This window comes from Podarcis melisellensis, assembly GCF_964234715.1.
Source record: "Podarcis melisellensis genome assembly, chromosome: 2".
NCBI lineage: Eukaryota > Metazoa > Chordata > Lepidosauria > Squamata > Lacertidae > Podarcis > Podarcis melisellensis.
Genome location: NC_138529.1, coordinates 22531678 through 22552290, shown reverse-complemented (window position 1 = coordinate 22552290; position 20613 = coordinate 22531678). Strand labels below are relative to the sequence as shown.

Here is a 20613-nt window from a genome sequence, read left to right as displayed (position 1 = left end):
ACTACTGTATACCCTGGTGAATTACTTTGTGGTGTTTTTTGTTTTTTTAAATAAATGTTCCTTTGCAGTGTTTCAACTTTGCTGTTCCCCCATGGGTATGCATTTGTACATCTGAGTTGGGCAGCTGTTACTACATATGTGCAAACTTGTGTGTGTGTGTGTATGCTGTTTTACAATTGTGAAGTTACTTGTGAAGGAAATCAAACACAACCATCACATTCTTCCTCTGCAGCTGTTGTTTGGTGTAGACGCATGGCAATTTCATTTCTGGCAATTTCTGTGTGGCAGATAGTTCATACACTGTTGAAGTTTTTCCTTCTGAGAACTGTGTAGTTCCCGTGATTCATGCATACTGTTTTCAAGCTTCTGCTACTGCTGAAACTTGAAGGCTTACGGAGTGTTGGAAGGGGTTAAGCAATAAGCTTTTGGAATGTACTGTTTTGGTTAGGAATGCTCTAGACATCTTGACCCTCATTACCTTTATGCGTTTGTGGGAGGTGGGGAACTTTACCTTCTTGTATGGCTTGTACAACCCTAAATTAATGCTTGACAAACACTCAAAGATTTAACCATGGCATATGTTATCCAGCAAGCTAATTATCTCTTTTTGGGAGCAAAGCCTTCTCTCCTTGCTGATTTGATTAACCAGCCGCAGCAGCAGCTGGCAGATCTGAATAGCCGAGTTGCAGTCAAGAAAGGTCAGAAGCGTAAACAATTCTCATGCTCAAAATGTTTTATTACTGAAAGGCTGTAGAACTGCTCATGAAAGGGCAGAGTAGCAATTCACTGCTACAAAAATACTGGGAGTAGCCTGAAGTCTGAAAAGTTGTATCTGACGGGTGCTAAGAAATGCCCACTGTTTTTAGCTCAGAAGAAAGTTCAAAACACGAAGCCTGCAGGATCATTCAGTGCAATAAAACACCTACATTGCAACGACACAGAAAATTAAAAAGGAGGTCAACAAAAACGAAATAGTGATAAATGAAAGAATGAGTAGCCTTGGTGTGACCTTCTGTCAAATCTGACCCTGTGGTTCCCCTGTCCAACAGTAGCTGCTCCTCTTCCCCTCTTTGAAGTAGGAATCAGGAAGCGAAGAGTTTGCAGGGCTCAGATCTTTCAAAACCATTTTGGGAAGAAGATACAGTGGAACCTCGGGTTGCGGACGTAATCCATGATGGAGGCACGTCCGCAACCCGCAGAGTTTGCATCCTGAGGAGCTGGTGCTTCTGCACATGCGCAAAGAATCGATTTAGCACTTCTGCGCATGCGCGAGTGGCAAAACCCGGAAGTAACCCGTTCCGGTACTTCCAGGTTTCCCGCGGTCCGCAATCCAAAAACATGTAACCTGAAGCGTCCGTAACATGAGGTATGACTGTATAAGGCATGGAAGGGAGAGGGAGACCTGGGGAGCAAAGAGAGTAATTACGGGGAAAGGCCAATGGACTTCTTGCACCTTATCCCCTATTATAGTGGCCCATTGGCAAAGCCAGGGGCCAAAGGTGATGGTGGAGATTTATAAATTTTCATTCAGGGTTGTTATGAGTTTAACATCTAGTTCAAACTGTTGAGGTTGCGTATGGCTCCAGCGTTTCTGAAAGTGTGAAACCTCTACTAATAACAGTTAGGCTGGCCAAGAAGGCAATTACATCGTGCTTGGCCTGTCCTGAAGAAAAATGCTGCATTGTATTCCCTATTCCCATACTTCCTTCTTCCTACCAATAAGTCTGTCATTTTCATGTGGAAAATATTTTGAAAGTGCAGCTTCCAAACCGACTGGAACAATGATTCAGCTGTGTCCAAAGGCTGCCTAACACAGGAAACCCTTCTTTCATCACCCCTACACCGGGTGGCAATGGCAAAACGTTCCCCTTGCTGTGTGTGAATCTCATCTGCTATGTGAGGACGCAAGTATTTAACTCAGGGTGAAAATTAAAGTCCATCTCAAAAAGTTTACACTGGGTTACAAACTATATTTATCTGGTTTTCTTTTCTCATCTTAAGTATTCTGTAAGGCAAAAGGACGATGACTTTACCAAGAATGCCAACTGGAATTCAAAGCGAACTGATACAAAACATAGGAAAATAGAAAGCTGTGTTATAACCAACTCAGGCCATTGGTCTACCTAGCTAAGTATTGTCCACATTGATTGGCAGCCGCTCTTCTGAATTTGAGACAGGATGCTGTTCTATTCCCTACCTGGAGATTCCAGGGACTGAACTCATGCATGCAGTCCTTGTAAGCCACATAGATTTCAAAAGGAGTGCCTTGCCTGTCGCAAATCATAAAGACCCTGCAGTTCTTCTGCATTAGCTTTTTGCTTTTTGCGTTGTTCCTATTATTCCTGAGGACATTGCCCCCAAACCATTGCATTACACCAGAATGTATAGTGCTGTGGGATTTGCTTAAAAAGCAACAGCTTATTTGGAGATTCTATAGTAGTGGTAGTGCAGTTTTTTCGGACATGAAATGACTCACCTGGTTTCGAAGTGTGGTTGTACATGGTTGGTGATCCATTAATCCTGTGTCTTTGTATTTTCTGGTTCGTGACCCAACTTCTGTTTCTTACCTTCCTGTTCCTCTGACATTACATTTCTACATAGCTGTCATGAATTCTAGTAACCCTTCTTCCTTCTCTCGAAAGTTTTTGCTGATATGCACATATGCCCATTATGAAAGAGAAAGAAACTCTTCACCCTCTCTGGAATATATCTATTCCTGAATGTTATTTCTAAGGTACTAGATTGTGTATAAACAGCACTGAATGCGCTTAGCACTAGGTAAAGGTACCCCAACTATTAGGTCCAGTCGCGGATGACTCTGGGGTTGTGCGCTCATCTCACTCTATAGGCCGAGGGAGCCGGCGTTTGTCTGCAGACAGCTTCCGGGTCATGTGGCCAGCATGACTAAACCACTTCTGGTGAACCAGAGCAGCACATGGAAATGCCGGTGACCTTCTCGCCGGAGCGGTACCTATTTATCTACTTGCACTTGACGTGCTTTTGAACTGCTGGGTGGGCAGGAGCTGGGACTGAACAATGGGAACTCACCCCGCTGCGGGGATTTGAACCGCCGACCTTCTGATCAGCAAGCCCAAGAGGCTCAGTGGTTTATTACGTCATTAATAGCAAAAAGAAAAAAAACACTTCCCCCTGCGTTTAGGTTACCGGAAGCATGCTGAGCTGTTAATTTGCTGGATCCTTTTGTTATCTCTACAAGTAGGGGCAAATTTGGGACTGCATGCTAGCTTCACACAACTGGAGGTAAGAATAAATTCTACTTTGTCCCTTGAATAGGGCTGGCCCATACATGAGGCAAAGTGAGGCGACCTCCTCAGGCAGCAGCATCCCCAGGGGCAGCAAATCCAGCCTGCAAGAAATATATTGCTTGTTACAGTAATGGCTGTGGCATGCATACCCCTTGGAGGGTGGATCTCCCTCTTCCTCGGCAGCCTCCCCAGTGCCACCACTATTGTAGCATCTCGGTGAATGGGAGGCATTGCTGGTCTCTTCCCATCTCCCTAGAGAGGGAATGGTGGGGCTGCTCTCTGGGGTCTCATGCATGATTCAGAGTGGGCCCCTATCTCTCTCCCCGCCCCCCATGACAGCCTTTGATTTTCACTTCAACCATTGGGTAATGTTGATTTGATTTCCTGCCTTGTTCCTGATGTAGGTCTACACTCACTCCTTCCCTGGAGAGAGGGGCATTTTGAGGATTGCCTCAGGTGCTGAAGTGTCTTAGGCTGGTCCTGCCCATGACACCACTTTCTGGAAGGGCAACATTATTTTTGGTCCTTGAAGTGTAGAACCTGGGTATTCTGGGTGTGTGTTTTGCTATGTAGTACTTGAGAAGATGTTGCGGTGTGTGTGTGTGTGTGTGTGTGTGTGTGTGTGTGCAAGCACATCTCTCTCTATCTACATGGCTAGACTTCTTTTCGTTGTTATTTTATTCCAATATTTTGGCTCGTGTTAATGATTGGCTTTAATTGCGGGGCTCATCAAGGGCTAACTCTTCAACTATAGGCCTGTGTGCTTTCAGAAAACGAGTGATGCCTTTCCAATATAATTAAAAAGTGGTGATTCCAAGATAGTAGTAGATTAGCCTACTGTAAAGTATCTAAAGACCTCTTCTTCAATCTGGTTAATGTCATGCAGAACATGGAAGATAGCTGTTAACAAATCAGATGCTGATTGTAAGTTGCTTAGCAATCTCATTCTCTTTGCAGATTGAGGAAATTGAATGACCAGTTTTAAGTCTCACATCTGAAAATGGCCTTATTTGTCAGCTGATTTTTGTGCTTCACATTGTTTGTGAAGCTAGCACAGGGCTTGGCTCACTCTGTCTCACTCTGTCGTGAAGGAAGTGGGACTGACTGAAGCGGCAACTATAGGAAATGATGCTTTCCCCCTACTACTTGAGAATAACATATGCATCTTGGTCAGTATACATTTCATAAAGATTAATAAGGTAATAATAATTGGACTCTGGAAATGCGAAGTGAAATTCTGCACAGTGCATTCTATTTTATTTGATGGGGTTTCCTTCACAAAAGTGTTGCAGTTTATTGAGGTAATAAGTTAAATGCATTTCAGGTGTCAAGAAGCCTTTCCATTTTATTAACGCTCTGAATGAGCAAGTTAAACCCTATGTCATCTTCTTATGAGTATAACATTTTATATCTTTGAAAGAATAGAGATGTAAAAGGGGAGAGGCAGGGAGCCAGAAGGCAGTCCCTCTGCCTTCTCTTTTTTAAAACTTTTGGTCCCACGCTGCTTCTTGTTTTTTCCCCCACGTCCTCCTCTCCTCATCCTTTTGACTCCCAACACCTAGCCAGCTTTCCTGAAGACATAGTAACACCATTTGGCTGACATAGTAACACCATTTGGCTTATCTCATAGGCACCCAATGTGGTTAAACTAAAACTCCCACCAGCCAATGGACAGGGATGATGGGAGTTGTAGTCTGGCAACATCTGGAGGGCACCCCGATGGCTACTCCTGGCTTACCAGACTGACTGTAGGATTGCAGTATAAGTGGCTGATAAAGGTTTTGGCATCATAACCATATGTATTATTGATTTTGTGAATTGACCAGGTAACAAGTTTGATACCTTCATCTGATAAGGGGCTTATCTTGGGGTAGGAAACCTCTGCCCTTGGCCAACCAGGCTGTTTCCTCCAAACCACTTGTCCCATTACTTGATGTCGTTTGTGACATCAGCCAACAGTTGGGATGGCGGTGTTTGGTTGTGCATTGGCTGCTGGTGGCTGTTCCCAGCAAGGAAAAGGCACCTGCAGCCTGAGCAGCAAAATATAACCTCAGTGCAGAAGCTGCTGAGCGGAAGTTAAATGCTTCTCAGTTTGTTTGAGTGTGCCTCAAACATAACCAAGGAAACAAGCATCAGCAGTGCTTGAGGTAGCACATCTGCCAAAAGTAGGATTCTTCTCTCTGATTTTTGGAGATCCACTGCTAGAGGGATTCTCTCCCCCCTTTTTTTTTCTCTCAGTTAGGCATAGCAGCATGAATTTGTATATATATTAATGGGGACTCCGTGAAATAGGTCCTATATCATGATGTCCTCATACAGGAATAGCGACTGAACTGGGCAGATGTTGGTGGATTGCTCATTTTAATGAGAATAAACACAACCAAGATCTGGAAATTTGTCCAGCAAATGCTTTTGTGTTTTACTTAATCTGTTGATTAAATAGATTGCTTTGATATCAAACAGATTGTGTTTTGAACATCTCTGTTGGGGAGATCTGATCTTAAAACATACGTGTTCTGAATGACAAATAAATAGTGCAGTGCAAATCATTACTGTGTAATTGCAAAATACCTCTCTCTTGATTATCCCTCATCATGTAACTTCGGCTTCCTTTTTCGCTTTTTGTTTTGTTACTATGGTTTTTCCAGAAAAAAAGAGGTTTCTTTCTTCAGAGAAATACTTCGTTCAAACTTTAGGTCTAGAAATGATTGAGAGGGACTATAACATTTCTAATCAGAATTTAGCTACGCTTATGTTTCCTCATTCAGTGGTTCCCAAAATTGCTGAGAGACTTGGCACACCTCTTAATGAGTTTTCTACTTGCCACAATTGTAATGTGCCGTCCTAAATCTTATATGATTTTTAATTCACAGAATTGTAGGGTTAGGAAGGGATCTCCAGTGCCCGTCTAGTCCAACCCCTAGGAAGGCTGGAAACATAGCTAAAAAATCCACCCAACCTTTGCTTAAAAACCAACTTTTTAATCATCTGCTGTAGGACGTTTCCAGGTATTGATGCCAAACTGACAGGTTGGTAGTTGTCTGGATCTGCCCTCCCCCTTTTGAAGATGGGGACAACATTTGCCCACCTCCAGTCTGCAGGGACTTCATCTGTTTTCCAAGAATTATTAAAGATTATAGACAGAGGCTCTGATGTTACATCTGCAAGTTCCTTTAGTACCATTGGAAACAGTTCATCAGGCATGGAGATTTGAATTCATTTAAAGTAGCTAGATGTTCCCTTGCCAACTCTTCTCCTATTTTGGGTTGCACCTTCCTCTCTGCTCCATTTATTCCAGTATCACCAGGTTGGGCGCTGTTTTCCTTTCGGGAGAAGACAGAGACAACCTAGGTGTTGAGCAGTTCTTCTTTCTTTCTGTCACCCAATAGCATTTATTCACCTTCTCCACACAGAGGACTTATTACTTCCTTGTTCTTCCTCTTGATTCAAACATCCTTTTATTATTTTCAACCTCTCTTGCAAGCCTGAGCTCATTCCGAATTTTAGCTTTCTTGTATATTGTATTCTACACATTCTGATTTGAATACTGTAGAAATAATAAATAAAAGAAGCAATAAACATAAAGTTAAAATTCAATATGAATATTTCATGCAGTGGATGTGGTATCTTTCATCTTCAACCACAAATCCACAGATGTTCTGCAGACTGCCTGAATGAAGCTTTCAAACCACAGTTTGGGATCCTCTGCCTAGCCGATACTTGTATATTGCTTTAACTACGTGGGTAGCCGAAGGTAACCAGGACATCTATGAAAATTTCTGTTTGATAACTCCTGGTAAGAAAAGGATGAGCCTGAAAGATAAATGCCTTGCTTTGTATTATAAATTGTACGATCTCTTGTCATTTTGTCCCTTTTTTAATGCTCTTTTTATGCACTTCTGAAGCCTGGTCCTCATTATGTTTCCTCAAAAGTGTGTTTCACTTTGTCCAGTGGGACTTAACTCTCAGCTAAATCTGCATACAATCACAATCTTAAATTGTTTTCATTTTCTCCTAGCAAAATGTTAACTTTTCTCATCTTGGGTTAAAATGAAGATGTTTTTGGCATTTGAAATTCCCTTGTGCTTTTCCTTTCTGGCAATTCTCCTTTCCATGACTCAACTGCTGAACTATCATTTTCAAAAGATGGTTAGCCTGATGCAATCAAACTATTTTAGCAGCAACAGTTTGAGCAGTGACTTGCGATGCTCCATGCAGTCTTCCCCTGGCAAGCATAACTTCTCCTACAAGAGAACCCCTCGCCCCTGGCATGTGTGCCAATGCCGTGGTTGGTGCTGATTCCCTTTTGTATAGGAGCCACACTTGTGAATGCAGATTCTTAGGCCTTGGCCTCAAATGTTCTGGAATATGACAGGTTACCTGGGCTTGAACTTTGATGTTGCTCTTAGCGCATATTCACATGTGTTGTCTATTTTTATGCTAACACTTACCTGCTGGGAGAGCCAGTGTGGTGTAGTGGTTAAGAGCGGTGGACTCGTAATATGGCGAACTGGGTTCGCGTCTCCGCTCCTCCGCATTCAGCTGCTGGGTGACCTTGGGCTAGTCACACTTCTTTGAAGTTTCTCAGCCCCACTCACCTCACAGAGTGTTTGTTGTGGGGGAGGAAAGGAAAGGAGAATGTTAACTGCTTTGAGACGCCTTCGGGTAGTGATAAAGCGGGATATCAAATCCAAACTCCTCCTCCTCCTCCTCCTCCTCCTCCTCGTCTTCTTCTCATAACCAGGGCTCACCCCCCAGCTGGAACTCACCAGAACTCAGTTCCAGCATCTCTCAGGTTGATGTCATTGACATTATAAGTTCAGGGTGTGTTCCAGCACCTCTTTTTCTAGAAAAATAGCACTGCTCATAACTGCCATTGTGTTTGCGTGGCCCCTATCCCCAGTTGTATTCTGGAATAATAGTAATAATAATTTATTATTTGTACCCCGCCCAACTGGCTGGGTTTCCCCAGCCACTCTGGGCGGCTTCCACAAATACCAAAAATACACTAATATGTCATACATTAAAAACATCCCTGGAAGTGTTAATTGGAAGAGGAGAAGGATAACTGGTGGTTTATAGCTGCTATTTCCTCATCAAAGGACTCCGGGTGTCTGTAGCTTTCTGCAATATGTTCTTCTCTGTAACTCTTTGCCATTGTTCCCCAATCACTAGCTTTCCTTTTCCTTCTGTGGTCAAGTGGAGCGGGGCACACACATTGAGCATTTTAATGGTGACTTGTGTTCCCTTCAGTCTAGACAGGCGTAGGGGTGTGTTTGTGTATGTATGTGTGTGGAAGAGATACTGAGATTGTCTAGCTGCTCCAACCCTAACATGCTAACTTGACAATTTTTCTAAGTCTTGTTCAGTATTAGAAACCCAGATAGATAAGAGAAGCACCAATTGGATCCTTAAACCAAGGTTACAGTTGCCAAAAAGGAATGCCTAGTTGCCATTTTTTGGGTCCAATGTCTCAAAAGTGGTATTTTTCAATATGACTTTTTGGTTCCTGAAATCATGTATAGACTCCTGGTATAAATGGCTTGTAGCGGTACAGTTGTAATGTAGTGGCTAGATCTGTTGTGCCAGCATAAGGAGAGGAATGCGTGACCATATGCCGGTCACCCTCTTTCTAGCAGAGGATAGAACTGTGGCCAGAAAAGGGACTGAAGGTATCAGAAAGGTCAGATTCAAACTTGCCTCTTCCACCCTAGGTGAACTTTTGCTTTCATGTCAGGCTGAAACCTCTTAACTTCCCACTGTTCTGTGCAAGGTGAAATCTATTGGCTGCTAAATTAATCTGCGGGTTTCTGGTGTTAATGCTTTTTGTACATCAACACATCAAACATTTGAGATGGCAAAGATTTGAGAACAAATCGTATGTTTGATCTATTTCGGGTGAATCTGCAGCTGGATATTCCTTGGTATTAAATTAAAATTTGTGTAATGTGCTTTCACAAATATTTATTCATCCCAGAAAAATGCTGGCTTCCTTGGTGCAAAACCTAACCTAACCTTACATAAGAGGTAGATGTGATGTTTAATATATAGAACTTTTAAATAGTAATAATACTATTAATTACAATTAAGATTAATAATAGTAATTACTATTACTACTGCTACTGGTCTCTCCTGCAGCCCCTTGTGCACCCTCAAAAATCTGCAGCAGAGGTTTGATAGAACCTCTATAGCAGATTTTATGGGAGCAGGAAAAATAGAGGAAGTATAAGACCCATTGTGCAAGCAGATCATCACCCATGCAGCTTTGGATACAACCCTTAGTTATAATGCATGGATCCCTTTAAAGCAAGATAAATGAAACTGAATATATTAGGTAGTAGAAGCTTTCAAGATACTTGACGCTCTTTGACAATGTGCCATTTTAATTGGCGAAATAATGTACTAATGCTGTAAGCAGACTCCCTGTTTGGCTTCGGGCCAATTCATAAAACCTTTTTTGAGTTCACACGATCTAGGATAGCTCAGATGGTAGAGCATGGGACTCTTAATTTCAGGGTTGTGGGTTTGAGTCCCACGTCGGGCAAATGATGTCTGCCTTGCAGGGGGTTGGACTAGATGACTCTCGTGGTCCCTTCCAACTCCACAATTCTATGAGTTTCTAGACTTTCCTTCCAGTATCCTTTATTATTACTTATTATTTATTAAATTTCTATACAGCCCATCATCAGAGGATCTCAGGGTTGTTTACAACATAAGAAACACAAAAATACACACCATGGTAACCAATGAAAACAGAACCCCCCTACAGTTTAAAAAGCTATAGATTATTTAATTAACTAAAGGCCTGGGAGAAGATGAATGTCGTTTTACAGGTTACTGGTTGGATACTGCATGGGGTGTATGGATAACTGTGGAGTCACACAGTGTGGTCAGGCGTTCTTGTTGCTGTGAGAGCATTTGTTATCCCTATCCATATCCCTACCAGTGTTTGCCTTGTGCTTGTGTTTTTCATCCCTGCTGTTTTCTCTGTAGAATACAATATTTCGACCTCCCTCGGGGTGGCTTTACATATGCTTTTGACAAGGACGGATGCCTTCTGAAGAGTGACACAATCCGCTGGAGATCCATGGAAACAAAACATGAATTGCTGATACATGAATTTCATCTTGTTGAATAGGGTTTTTTTGTTTTGTTTTTTGGTAGAGCAAGAATTTAAGAGTGGCTTTGGAATTCTTCTAGCTTCTTTCAAAGATACAGGTCTATTATATTTTAGAGTTCACTGGATATTGAAAGGCTGGCTGAAAACTGTCAACCAAGCAGGACACTAAATTCAAATCCTCACTCAGCTATAACGCTTTTAATTGTGCAGGCTTGCACTAATTAGTCAGTTTCAGCAATGCCTACCTCACAAGCTTATTGTGAACAGAAAATGGTATAACTACAGTGGTACCTCTGGTTACGTACTTAATTCGTTCCGGAAACTGTTAAACTGAAACTGTTCTTAACTTGAAGCACCACTTTAGCTAATGGGGCCTCCCGCTGCTGCCACGCCACTGCCGTACAATTTCTGTTCTCATCCTGAAGCAAAGTTCTTAACCTGAGGTACTATTTCTGGGTTAGCAGAATATGTAACCTGAAGCGTATGTAACCTGAAGTGTATGTAACCTGAGGTACCACTGTACATGTACATAGCCCTTGGTTTTTTGGAGGAGTGGTGGGATGTAAATGAGATAATATAGACAGACGGATGTGCATATTCACATCAGTAAAGCTGATTTCATCAGTAAGGTTATATCTGCGCTGCCAAATTGACCATGCACCCTAGTTAATTGGTCTCTCTCCGTTGACTTAATCTCAAACCCTGCACTCAATTGATCATAAGAGGGTCATAGGAGAGCCATCGTTTTCATTAGCTATCTCACTTCGTAAAGGAAGTGGCATTTTGAATTATGCCTTTGAAAAGTGAGTTTAAGAAACAAAGCCGTTAATTCATTGATTTGACATTTATATAGGTTCCAATACTGATTCGGAAGGCAGGGAAAAGAAGTACAGTAGTGATCAGTAGTGATTTCAGCCTGCTTTAAAAGCCTCCTCCCCCCCATCACCATTCACAACACTTTCCCACATGAAACATTGAGATAATCAAAGGTTTTTGAGACTGTGCATTTGCATTTTTTCTTTTGACTTCCTTAGGAAACCGTCTTTCAGTGCTGGCATCTTACCTTAGTTGTCTCATGTGTTCTTCCACTCGTTTTATACAGATGTGTTTGGAGTGTTGACTGAGAAAGAGGTTTATAAAAGAGTGTATTTCAGCAACCTGGAATGCGTGTGATTGTGTTGCAGTTTTCTGATTAAAGATGGTTGTCCCTATTTCTAGCAAAGTCTAAATCAGGCTTCCTCAGCCTCGGCCCTCCAGATGTTTTTGGCCTACAACTCCCATGATCCCTAGCTAGCAGGACCAGTGGTCAGGGATGATGGGAGTTGTAGTATCAAAACATCTGGAGGGCTGAGGTTGAGGAAGCCTGGTCTAAATCCTTTCCACATCAGAATTCACAAAACAATGCCCAGACTCTTCGTTTTCCTCCTCTCAAATAAGGACACCCTTCCTCATAGACCAGAGCTGGCTTACCTGTCGCCCTCCATATGTTGAAGGACTCTAACTCCCATCAACCTCATCTGGTATAATCAGCTGTCAGATTTGATAGGAGTTTGAAGACAGCAACATCTGGCTGGCAAAAGGTCCGCTGCATAGATTCTCACTTTATCTTTCAGGAAGTCATTATCATCAAAAGCATTTTTTAAAAAAAGAAAAATATGGAGAGAAATGAGAGGAGAGAGATTCATAAGCAGTGACCCGGGAGCTGTTTTTGCTCTGACCTCCATCCACATTGTGCAGGGTGTTCCTTGTAGTACATTCTCCCCCCCTTGGTACAATAAGTCACCATATATTTCAGCTTTAAGGTGACCTTGAATGTTAAAATGACATTAGGCCAGTTCTTAAATAGAAAAGTATTCTTTGCATTTCCAGGAAGGTGTTAACTTTGTATGGAATCTTAAGTTGCAATCCTGTGCAGTTAAGCTGAGACAAGGGATGTGTATCTTTCTTTCTGCATGCCTGACTTGAGTCCTGATTCGAAAGCTCATAGAAATGACTCATGTAGAATGCAACATGTGGCCCTAGAAACTGTAATTTTGCTGCATTTTTGAATTGGGAGTGATTGTGCAACCAAAATCTGATGCAGCACACCTCCAATCGAATCCAATTGAAAAGGAAGTATAAGACCAGAGCAAAGAGTCTATCAGCATAATCTCAGAAGAAAACTTTTCCTATGTAGATGTTTCCTTTGGTCTCCCAAGAACCTTATTTAATTGTTTGTTGTGATCCACTAGCCATTTATTTTATGTCACAGTTCAGGTTTAGAATTAATGTAGATATAACAGTCGTTGCCATAGGGCTCCATAGGTCAAGGCTGATCTTAAGCCTTTAGCTAGAGCAATAAACTTATGAACTGAATACGTACAGTTGTTTTACAATCCACCATCTTGTTCTGACAGGTGTCTATAGGAAGCCTGTAAGCAGGACTAGAGTGCAACAGCACACTCTCCCCTCCTGTGGTTTCAGATAACTGATATTTAGAAACTTACTACCCCTGACAGAAGGGACGCGGGTGGCACTGTGGGTTAAACCACAGAGCATAGGACTTGCTGATCAGAAGGTTGGCGGTTCGAATCCCCGTGATGGGGTGAGCTCCCGCTGCTCGGTCCCTGCTCCTGCCAACCTAGCATTTCGGAAGCACGTCAAAGTACAAGTAGATAAATAGGTACTGCTCCGGCGGGAAGATAAACGGCATTTCCGTGCGCTGCTCTGGTTCACCAGAAGCGGCTTAGTCATGCTGGCCACATGACCCGGAAGCTGTACGCCGGCTCCCTCGGCCTACAGAGCAAGATGAGTGCCACAACCCCAGAGTCGGCCACGACTGGACCTAATGGTCAGGGTCCCTTTACCTTTACCCCTGACAGTGTGATAGAGAATGTAGCCATCAGGATTAGGAGCCATTGATGGCCTTTTGATGATGGTTTTCTACATGCTAAGCAACTAATACCCAGGGTTAACATTTGGCCATGTTGCCTTTCTATCATCATAACAGCAATGTTTCTCAGTAGTTAGATATGCACCGATAGTATGTTAACATATTATTCCATTACTCTTAAGGAAAGAGCCCACCCTAACTTAAGGTTTTGCGGAACGCATCCTGATGTCTGTATTTTGCAAATGTAATTTTATCAATCACACATCATTGCCCAAGAGCATTGGAGAATTGCCAGTAATTGATTTATGTCTATCCTGCCTTTCTACCAAGGTACACAAGATGGTTTCCAACTTGCACAGAGCAATGTATAAAGTCCTGCTAAAACAATAAAGCACGGCTAAAGTAACTAAAGTAACCAAGCGTATACTTTTATAGATATAGCAAAATTGTATCAGAAATAAAAATTCTCCAAAAAAAACCCCTATCAAATAAATGTTTCTTTTTCATCCTCTGTTGAAGAATGTGGGATACTGTTGCCTGCATGAAAAGTGGTAACTGTAAAATCTCAGGCAAAATAACAATGGGGAATTACTCTGTCTTGTATCTTAATGGACAAAGAGTTAAATTTTTTGGAGTCCTTTGATTGTTTGTTTTGACCACAGCTTGTGTTAAAAAAACAACGAGCAAAATTAGATATACTGTCATTTTACAATATGTGGACATCATGTGTTAGAAGCAATTGCCTGTGCTGAAAGAAGGCTGTGTTTCTTGAAGACTTGAGAATTAATTTTTCCATGATTTGAATGCCTATCAACACTATTCACAAGGCAGCTTATTTCAATTCACTTCAGTAGATTGGCAGTAAACTTGTTAACAAATCTGCGATTGCTTGAATGTTTTTTTCTTCTTTTCCTAGTTTGCTGCTTTGTGGTTCACAAGAGGTGCCATGAATTCGTTACCTTTTCTTGTCCCGGGGCAGACAAGGGGCCGGACACGGATGTAAGTACATTGTACTTTGCTCTCTGATCTGTGTTGATTCATTGCTCTGTTGATGCGTTTTGTTGATGCACGGATGGTAGATATTGGCAGCTTAGAGGTCAGTTAATATGTTCTTTAATAGGTTGTGCTTATTAAGTTTATTCTGTCACAGTCTGTCTTCTCCATGATCACAAGCAATTGCAACGATGAAGCCAATGAGAGACAAGTAAGAGAAAAGCAGAGTTTTGAAGCAAAAAATAAAAATAAAAGGGAAGGAGAGACTATATGAAAGACAACATATATTATAAAGTCACTTTTATTAATATTGAGAGCAAGTTATAGTCAGCTTTTAGCCATGTCAGACTTCCAACTACTGCACTGTTGCATATTTCCAATAATGTGTAACACTATATTCTTCATTCATTCTGAGCCACTATTTTTATTATTATTATTTAGCCAGTCACTGACTTCAGGTAGACACTGTAGCATTCATTGATTTCACAATTTTGTTTTTCAGTGGGGAATAGAAGGTTGATTAACCTCTGTACATCTGACTCTGGAGCTTACACAACAATTTTGATAGCCTGTCTGTTAGAGTAAATGTCTTTGACCTCAGGCTTTTGGGCTTTTCAATCCAGATTTCAGTTCTGCATGCGCTCAATCCTAAATCTGTTCCATAACTGTTTTCTACAAAAAAATTAAACAATACACAATTATTATTATTATTATTTAAAAAAATACACAAGTATTATACACACTTCTGTACATACTTAATCAAAAACTTGCATTTTGTATGCATTTCCCCCGATCTGCATTCTTATGCCTTCCTATGCATTGCCCTATTTTTGCACATTTTTTTTGTGTGTGTAACATACATTTTTGGACACATTTTTGAACAAAACCCTCATTGCAAAATTTAGGAACGTGTGCAATCTGATTGTGAACTGTGTTCTATTTTGTGCCTATGTCTGTATCTTATCTATCTTATCTTTTTGTCGAAGTCTTGGAACTTCGGTCAGTTTGCTTTAAAAAGTGGACTGAATTTTTCATCCCTAGCTTGTAGCATGGGTTGACACCTCCTTAGGACCAGAATCAACTTTGCCTGATTCATGCTGCAGAATGGAGGGTTGCCTATGTAAATATCCCCCCCCACCACCACCTAGCAGGAGCTTCTGGAGAACAACCAATTAGCATGTCAGAGATGGGAGCTATATATTCTTTTCCCGTTTGTATGGCGCATTTTTGTGCAATAACATTCATATATACAATCTCACCTGTCCAATTGCTGGTAGAAGTGCCAGTGTCTCAAAAAATAATAATTCATGGCTTGATTCCTTTGCACATATAAACTGGCAGTGTGTTTCCTTACTATGGAACCTTTGTGGTAGGGACCATTTTGTTTTGCCTCTCTGGATTGGATTGCATGGTAGGAGTGTCCTTGATAATCACATGCTCCTAAAGAACTGAGGTTCCTCTGTGTGTTTTGTAATTACTTTTTGTTTTTATTTTATGTAAACAAAGTGCAGACATATATTTGATTTCAAAATGAAGACAGGCTAAGGAAGGGGCAACAATTTGCTGTTCATAATGATATCCATTGAAGATTATCTAATGCTGAGATCTTCTTTTTAAAATCCCCTAGTAGTGTTAAGTTTCATTACTTTCTGACTTTTATTTTATTTTCTGCTTTCATTCTAAGGTGTCTTGAGAATTTACTGGAAAGGCTTGCTGAAAATAACCTCTAATAATTGAATAGATGTGTGGCTTCTAAAGTTGTTTTCAAACTGCATCTCCTCACTCGGCATTACGCTTTAGAAACATTAGAGTTTCAAAAGCAGTTTAAAATAATGTGAGGACTGCCATATCGACACTCATATCTCAAGAGGCCCTCTGAATCATGGCTAAAGAGATTTTGGTATTCTGATATATTTTTCTGGGATGACTTTATAAATCTCCCTTGTGTGAATGAGTTCAAATGGTAACAAATAGACCTAAATTTAAGCACATTATTCTATATTTTCTGTTCAAAAGTGCCTTTTGGCAAGTAGTTTCATTACAGGACACTCTTTGTAGAAGTTGCAAAGATAATCTTAGATACATTTGTTGAAATTAAAATGCCATGGAAAAGGAGAGTGGATGGATGTATAAGACATATATAATTTTAGCTCAGCTGCAGTTAGTAGAATGACTCCAATCTCCTCAGCAATTCATTACTGTAGTCTTCAAGTTGTGAATTGGATCAACTGATTACCTCCCATTGTAAGGGATGCTATGTTCTATATAATTCTGGCCTAAGAAATGGTATTTATAACTGAAAGACACATTTAAAACTGATCATTTCAATCCCCTTCAACAGACTTCTGATGAACAAAGACTAGAAAGAACCATTTGCCCTTTGGAAATTAGAGAGACTAGCTATTTCTCAACTTTAAAAAAAATATGAAAATGACTCTTCATTTCAGAGTCATTTCAGAGGAGAATAGCTATGTATAACTAGAACTCTTCATACTCTTGGAGATAATGTTGGCTTGCCAGGTTTTCTCTCCAGTTATTGAACACCCTTACCTTTTGTTACGAGTTTTTCAGCTGAAAACTAGCAGGGACAGTTCTTTCATGCCAGTAGCTAAATGGTTGGCATGTGAAAAGCAACGTTGGAATGGATGCAACACCAGTACATTCATTCCAACATTTTTCCATCCTAAGGAAGTGTATATTTTATATGCATGGCATATCAAATATACATCACATATACATATGTTTACAGTTTTCACTGCTCTCATTTTGGTTCTCAGAATTTAAGGAATGCATGGGAACTGTGTGCTACTAGCTTGTCATGCCTATTTACATGTAACAATAATAATTTTATCCTCAAGTAAACTACACCAAGTGTGCTTTCTTAGATTTAGCTTCCTTGATCAAGTACTTCACTTCAAACACTTTTGAAATTTTGTAAAATTCGCACTGTATATTTTTAAAAAAAGTTTCATTCTTTAAATATAATATAAAACCAGATCTCCATACAGGGCAGCAAAAATGTTTCTCGAAATTCCCTCCCAGAAAACATATGTTACAAGTGGTGTGGCAAGTCTTTAGCTTCCCTCACGGCTGCAGCAGATTCAGTGATGTCACACACCTTGAGGTAGCTTCTATCACAGTTGCAAGAGATTCACTTATGTCACAAATCTTGTTTCTTAGAAGGTTGTGATGGCATGTTGAAGATGACTACAGCCACAAGGAAAGCTTTCACAAGTGACTTGCCTCCACATACTTCCATTTCAAGTGCATATTTCCATATTCATATTTTCCATCAAGAATTGGCCCTGATGGGAATTCTGTCATGGACCAGTTCATGTCTCATAAGCATTCTTTTGAAATCATAGCCACATCTTTCCCCTTTGACATTTTAAATTAGTAGTTCTGTATGCAAACGCTTTTTAGTTTTAAAGTTGGGAGTTTGCAAAGTGTCTCTAAAATTTGCCTCAGTTTCTTTTTAAGTAGCATTTAAAGAATTAGTTGTTGTTTCATAAAGTTATAAAAGGCATCGTGCAGTTGATTAACTTTATAGCTGTTTAAAGGGGGGGGGATCCTGAATGTACCTTCATGTGAGCCACACTACAATCAGCTGTAGTCCTAGATAGTAGAGAATTTTTTATTTCCTGTATAAAACATATTGTCAGGTCTGTAGGGGGGTTGCTTGCAAGTAAACAGCCAGGACTCCAACCTGTCTTTTCCAGGGTTTATTTAGTGCAACTATGTACACTTCAGAGTTCCAAAGTTCATGACTGTCAGTCACTCACAGATTCCGTGAGTGGGTTCTTCCTGTCCCCCCCCCCCCCAGCATAAGAACTTCGACACCCCCAGTCTCCTCCTCCTTTCCTTATGTTTGACTCCTTGGCAAAAACTAGGCGACGGAAGCTGCACGTCTGTTTCCCTATCAGTGCTTGGGCTCGCAGTATCCTCTGTGAGCCTTTGCCTCCCTTTGCCCCTCCTTTTCCCTTCTGTTTCGCCAGAGTCTTCGCTCTCACCAGTCCCTGATGTGGTGTTACTGCTCAGCAAGGTCGGAGGCTCCCTGTACGCTTCTGCCTCCCTCCCCCCTTTCAATGGCAGTACCCTGACACATATCAACAGATTATCTTGTATACTAATGTCATATGAGTATTTGTGCATATATTTAGCACTGTATGCATAAGAACTAAGGGACGCCGGTGGCGCTGTGGGTTAAACCAAAGAGCCTAGGACTTGCCAATCAGAAGGTCGGCGGTTCGAATCCCCGCGGCGGGGTGCGCTCCCGTTGCTCGGTCCCAGCGCCTGCCAACCTAGCAGTTCGAAAGCACCCCCAGGTGCAAGTAGATAAATAGGGACCGCTTACCAGCGGGAAGCTAAACGGCGTTTCCGTGTGCAGCTCTGGCTCACCAGAGCAGCGATGTCACGCTGGCCACGTGACCCAGAAGTGTCTCCGGACAGCGCTGGCCCCTGGCCTCTTAAGTGAGATGGGCGCACAACCCCAGAGTCTGTCAAGACTGGCCCGTACGGGCAGGGGTACCTTTACCTTTACCTATGACTAGATACAATTTATATGGAATTCCTAGAATATCAGTTTTTGGCTTTCTTGAATCCTGCTGAAGATCAAATGGAAATTTTGCAACTGTGGAATGAGCCCAGGGGTTGCATACCCCTTTCCCTGTCCTTCTCAGGCACGGACATGAGGAAGAGACTGGAAGCTTCCACTTTTGGTTTCAGTTAACCACAATTTAGTATTGCATATGCAATTAGTGTTAAAGTTTGTTGAAACAAGCCTGTTTCTTAACCCATGGTTTGAAGTTGGCTTTTTCCAAAGAAAGCATTGTTAAGATAAGTCAGAGTTTACTTGGTTCATCAAATAGAGCAAATGTGATTAATCAAATGCTGTTTCACACTCTTTTTGGGGGTGTGTGTGTGTACAAATTAATCCTAGACTTGCTTAGGCTTTTTTCTGTCATGATAAACAATGCAATGCTTCCAAAAGCAGCCTGACAAGTTCAGAAACTGTTAGTTTCCCCTTCAAGGCACTTGTACAAACGCAAGTTATATGATTTATTCCGCCAAATATTTTAATGTCCCTTTATTTCTCTACCGTACAATAAGAATAAATGAAGGGGAAAGAGCTGGGAACGACTGTTTTTACTTCAGCAAAATTTGTGACTTTGTGGGAAATGGAAAATGCACTTATTTATGTATGCTAATTTATGCATGAATTTGTTTCTGGGTACCATCAACATTAAAGAGAATAGAATGTCTGTGTGTATTTCCCTGCACTAGCCTCAGCACTATCTCATACTTTCTAATGGATCCCTTTGGGGGTTGGAGAGTATAGATTTTAAGAACATGGGCTCAAATGTGAAATTCAAAATTACTGTTAGCTACCAGCAACACTTGGGGTTAATACACACACACACACACACACACACACATACACACATATTGTTTGCAACATTGATATAACATGGTTTTAGGACTCTGAGGACACATGGCAATGTGTGGAAAGGTGCATTTGTTTAAAAACCGAATGCTTAATGTAATTAAACAGACATTTGGTGCTTCTGTTGTGGTGGTGGGGGGGATCGTTGAATGTTTGTTGCTCCTTGTATAAGTAAGTGAAAACAATGAAATACTTTGAAGTGGGAAAGGAGTAGCCTAAACTGTGTGGGAGGGTCTACTTGGTTATTTCAGTACTGTCTATGGATTTCTGGATTCTATACACTCCGAACCAATAAAATATATATCTACACACACACACACACACACACAGAGAGAGAGAGAGAGAGAGAGAGAGAGAGAGAGAGAGAAGTTTCCAGAAAAGGAGAGGAATGAGGGGCATTTTGTAAGATGCTCGTCCTTCATTTTTTTTCTGTGAGAGAATGCACATACTGGTTTCTGGTGAATGGAAACTCACTTAAAATAATGCTGGACAAGTGAGATCTGCCCATTAAGAAAGCTGTCTCCAATAAGTCATTTTTAGTGGGAAGCTTTCCAAACTTTGTTGAAATTCAGCTGTAACAGTAAGCCTGTGGGAATTGAACTGTAAAAGGTTACAAGGATCAACAGGCAATAAGAATTCATGCACATCTTGCATTTGCCTGGGCATTTTTACAAAAGAAATATTAGTTTCATCCTAGGCACCAGAAAAATATGCCATATTAAAGTCAGAAACCTTTGCTAAACTGTCCTTAATATTAATGGAACAGTCTAGTATCCATGCAGTAATCCTGCCTACCTGTCTTCAGAAACATGCTGAAATTCTATGGCATTGGGGTCTCCTTTTGGAAAGGAACAAATCTAAAAGTCCTTTAGCACATAACTAGCTCCACAATTCTGTGGGTCTTGTCTCTTAATTCCAT

General features: G+C 41.1%; 1 protein-coding gene and 1 long non-coding RNA gene across 4 annotated transcripts in view; one reads left to right on the top strand and one right to left on the bottom strand.

Moving 5' to 3' along the window:
- Positions 1 to 18579, bottom strand: part of LOC309363614 — a 98776-nt gene extending 80197 nt beyond the window's left edge. Inside the window, exon 1 of the long non-coding RNA XR_014165475.1 lies at positions 18430 to 18579. This is a non-coding gene — a long non-coding RNA (uncharacterized lncRNA). The remainder of the gene's footprint in view (positions 1 to 18429) is intronic.
- PRKCA (protein kinase C alpha) overlaps positions 1 to 20613 on the top strand; it is a 198038-nt gene that overhangs the window by 64726 nt on the left and 112699 nt on the right. For all 3 annotated transcript variants that reach the window (XM_081899676.1, XM_081899677.1, XM_081899678.1), the window contains exon 3: positions 14175 to 14257. In XM_081899676.1, coding sequence (XP_081755802.1) covers positions 14175 to 14257 — 83 coding nt within the window. The remainder of the gene's footprint in view (positions 1 to 14174; positions 14258 to 20613) is intronic.